This window comes from Sphaeroforma arctica (assembly GCF_001186125.1).
Source record: "Sphaeroforma arctica JP610 unplaced genomic scaffold supercont1.416, whole genome shotgun sequence".
Classification (NCBI taxonomy): Eukaryota; class Ichthyosporea; order Ichthyophonida; genus Sphaeroforma; species Sphaeroforma arctica.
This window is the reverse complement of record NW_014040142.1, coordinates 3,825-7,058: the sequence shown is the minus strand read 5'-3', so window position 1 is coordinate 7,058 and position 3,234 is coordinate 3,825. Positions and strand designations below refer to the sequence as shown.

The 3,234-nt window shown below is 43.7% G+C and overlaps 1 protein-coding gene across 1 annotated transcript in view; it reads right to left on the bottom strand.

Moving 5' to 3' along the window:
• Positions 1 to 3,234, bottom strand: part of SARC_06041 (hypothetical protein) — a gene marked incomplete at its 5' end in the record, with an annotated part of 14,207 nt that overhangs the window by 7,302 nt on the left and 3,671 nt on the right. Inside the window, 5 exons of the mRNA XM_014300063.1 lie at positions 119 to 270; positions 673 to 753; positions 1,226 to 1,290; positions 1,848 to 1,961; positions 2,629 to 2,737. Coding sequence (XP_014155538.1) covers positions 119 to 270; positions 673 to 753; positions 1,226 to 1,290; positions 1,848 to 1,961; positions 2,629 to 2,737 — 521 coding nt within the window. The remainder of the gene's footprint in view (positions 1 to 118; positions 271 to 672; positions 754 to 1,225; positions 1,291 to 1,847; positions 1,962 to 2,628; positions 2,738 to 3,234) is intronic.

The window sequence follows — 3,234 nt, the reverse complement described above, 5'->3', positions numbered from 1 at the left end:
TATATATTGTGTGTGTGTGTGTGTGTGTGTGTGTGTGCGTGTGTGTGTGTAACATATTTTTATATTTATATATATATATATAGGTATAGGTATGTTATCACCACACACAGGTACACACCTGCTTTCGTGGGAGGCAGGATTTTCATTCGCAGAATCATAGTTGTTTGCGCTTACAACAATGGGTTCTGTATTGTCATCAAATTTGCGATACCAGAAGCCATCGCTCTCCTGTAGCCAGTTCACTGCGTCAGATTTGACTACCTCCACCACCTGAATTATGGGACAACATTTCACAGACGTTTGTAGGTAAAAAGCGCGTCAATCTGCACCGTAAAAATAATCTGAATTGTACAACAATTTCAGGGTGGTGGCGAGCCTCAAAAAACGCCGATTCAGCTGCCAAGACGTTGTAGATATTGTCACTACCACTCTTTTAAGCGATTCCTGTGATAGAGTTATCCACACGTGTTGATCACTTTGCGGTTGCCAACTGATATAGTCCACACACTAACAGGACACCGGGCATATCCGACACCTCAGAGAAAGCGTACAGTGTCGTTGATGTCACGGGAAACACTCATCCCACTGCATCCGCATACTGAGTGATGATAGATAGAAGATGATAGACAGAACAACCAAACCAAGACACAAGATACCATCTGCAATCCGTACCGTAGCAACAGGCTTATCCCCTGCCGAATACGACGCCCTCTCGGCATTCAAGATGTGATAGTCGAAAGCCAGCATCACTGTCTGTGAATGTTGACACCCGGACGAATCAACGTAAGGTTAGTTGAGTCTCTGAAGATATGTCCTGAGGCAAATAGCACGGCAGAGACGCCTTATACTGGCTTCGGCAACACTCTGCCGTTACTAAAAATAGTGGCCGACTGCTAACGCCACTAACAAGTGGGCGACGATGCGATGTGTGTAGCGCAAGTATGTATACTCATCTTAAACTGGGTTGAGTGATGTTCGGTACCGCTGTGTGTACTATGAGGCAAGTGGTCAACTGCGAAGGGGCTTTACCCCAAAGATAATGGTAGCAGATAAGGGGAGTACCAACACTAACTATATACTATGCTGGTCTGCAGTGCAGTGAATAACACAGAGATGCCAATCCGGATATAACGGCACTACCTGCTTCATCAAAGACAAAACAGGTGTTCAGATGTCTGATATATTTATGTATAAATACAAGCTATCTCAGAGTCACTCCTCTTACCTGTGAGTAGCCGTACAGCTTCTCCGCCGCAATTGCATTGGCCCAATTGAGAATCCGTGCGACCCCTGCGTGAGCATGTAGGGTTTGGAATGGCTTTAAGTATTGCGATTTCCTTATTAAAAAACCCCCCTAAACCCTACCAGCTGAACGAGAAGAAAAGGGACGATGCCATACCAATGATTCTGTATGGGTTAATGAGTATCAGTGCATATCACTGCTATATGCGATGGCAATGTGTATACAAGTATGCATATACGTATTTATATGTCAACATATGAAGGGTTTTCAAGCAGAGTAGTTAACTTCAAAGTTGTGTCGTATCCGGAGACGAAGGTATGGCCGATATCACTGCGGCCTATTCAATCATGCCTGTCCGGTACATGGCTTGCACACATGTTGCTTTGTCAGAAACGAGTACTGGCCGACATATCTCAAGCACGTAGATACACACCAACAAATATCAATTGAATAAATAGGCAGTCTTATACATACCAATAAATCATTAACGTACGCACACGTTCATATATATTTAGAGCGCATTGGCATTCACTGTAATATGTACTATTATTAGCATATTTTGACAAATATATGGACCGGAATATTAAATCTAGACAATACATACCAACACATCTGTTGTATTTCCTGAGACTGGCTGAGTTAACAGACGTTACTTCTTGAGCGGCGCTACCGGAGAACAGCCGAGCAACCCACGACGCACGCTTCACAGAGCCCTTAGCTACAGAGAGAAAAAAATAGAATGAGAATGAGAATAAATTTATTGAGTGCTATATAGCAAAGTTGGACTGCATAGCTAAGGAGAGATATCAATAACAAGTAAATAGAACTATCTTATTGAGTATTTTATAGCAAAGTTAGAGCGCTTAGCTACCGAGAGAGATATTTAGCAAAGTTATGTGGCAGTCAAACAGTATGGGGTAGAGAGCTTTGAAGATATAGCCACACAAGGATGATATTCTGGACAGAAACCATACACCCTAAATCCTAAACCCTAAACACAGAACGACCGACAATGGATGCATAGGTCACACAGAGCATTCAAATGTGCACGCACAGATACGATAACCCAGAATACCACGTCTGCTCAAGCACACCACAGCGTGACTATGGCATACACTCGGGAACACGCCCTAAACCACAGCTGGGAAACCCTAAACTATAACCTCTGAACCCTAAACCCTTAAATCAGAACGCCCAACAATGGACGCATAGGTCGCACGGAGTATTCGCATGCGCACGCACAGATACGAGCACACGGCCACCCAGAATAGCGCGTCTGCTCAAGCACACCACAGTGTGACTATAGCTATAGCACACACTCACGAATACGCCCAAAACCACAGCTGGGATACGCATAGCAAGCAACAGGTCAAGTGTTGGCCAACCTTGGATGTCATACGAAAGCGTGAAGTTGTAGGTTTCGTAGTATGGTTTCGACTTCGTCAGCTGAGCGTCCCACACACCCGGTATCCCTAACCGGTAGAGCATATCCACCTAGAGAATATGGCGACAACACAACATTGTATTGAAACGCAATATAAAAACATACGGTACTAAAGAATGACAACAGCTGTCTCTGATGATGTGCGAAAGCATGGAGTGTGTATATATAGAGGAGTTTGAGGCCAGTTCTTATGATACTGTGAAGTCGCAGTATGTTTGACCTATGGGAAGAAGCAAAATAGAATAGCATGTCTATCACCTGCCGCTGATTCGTAGTACTTATATAACGCATAGAGCCTTACACGGTCAGGTCGATTAGCCATCACCAACAACATACTCCAAAGCAATGTACCACGTAATCTTTGAAAAGAACGTACCAACGCCAACCGAATACAATGTCACCATTGCATTTGCAGGGCATCCATGTCATGTCCACTGCAGTATGTGATTGTTGTCCACTTCAAATTGGCCGTCACGAAATGGCAGTCGGTTGGTTTCATCTGACTATCATATATGAATATAACTATCTTGGCACATATATATATACA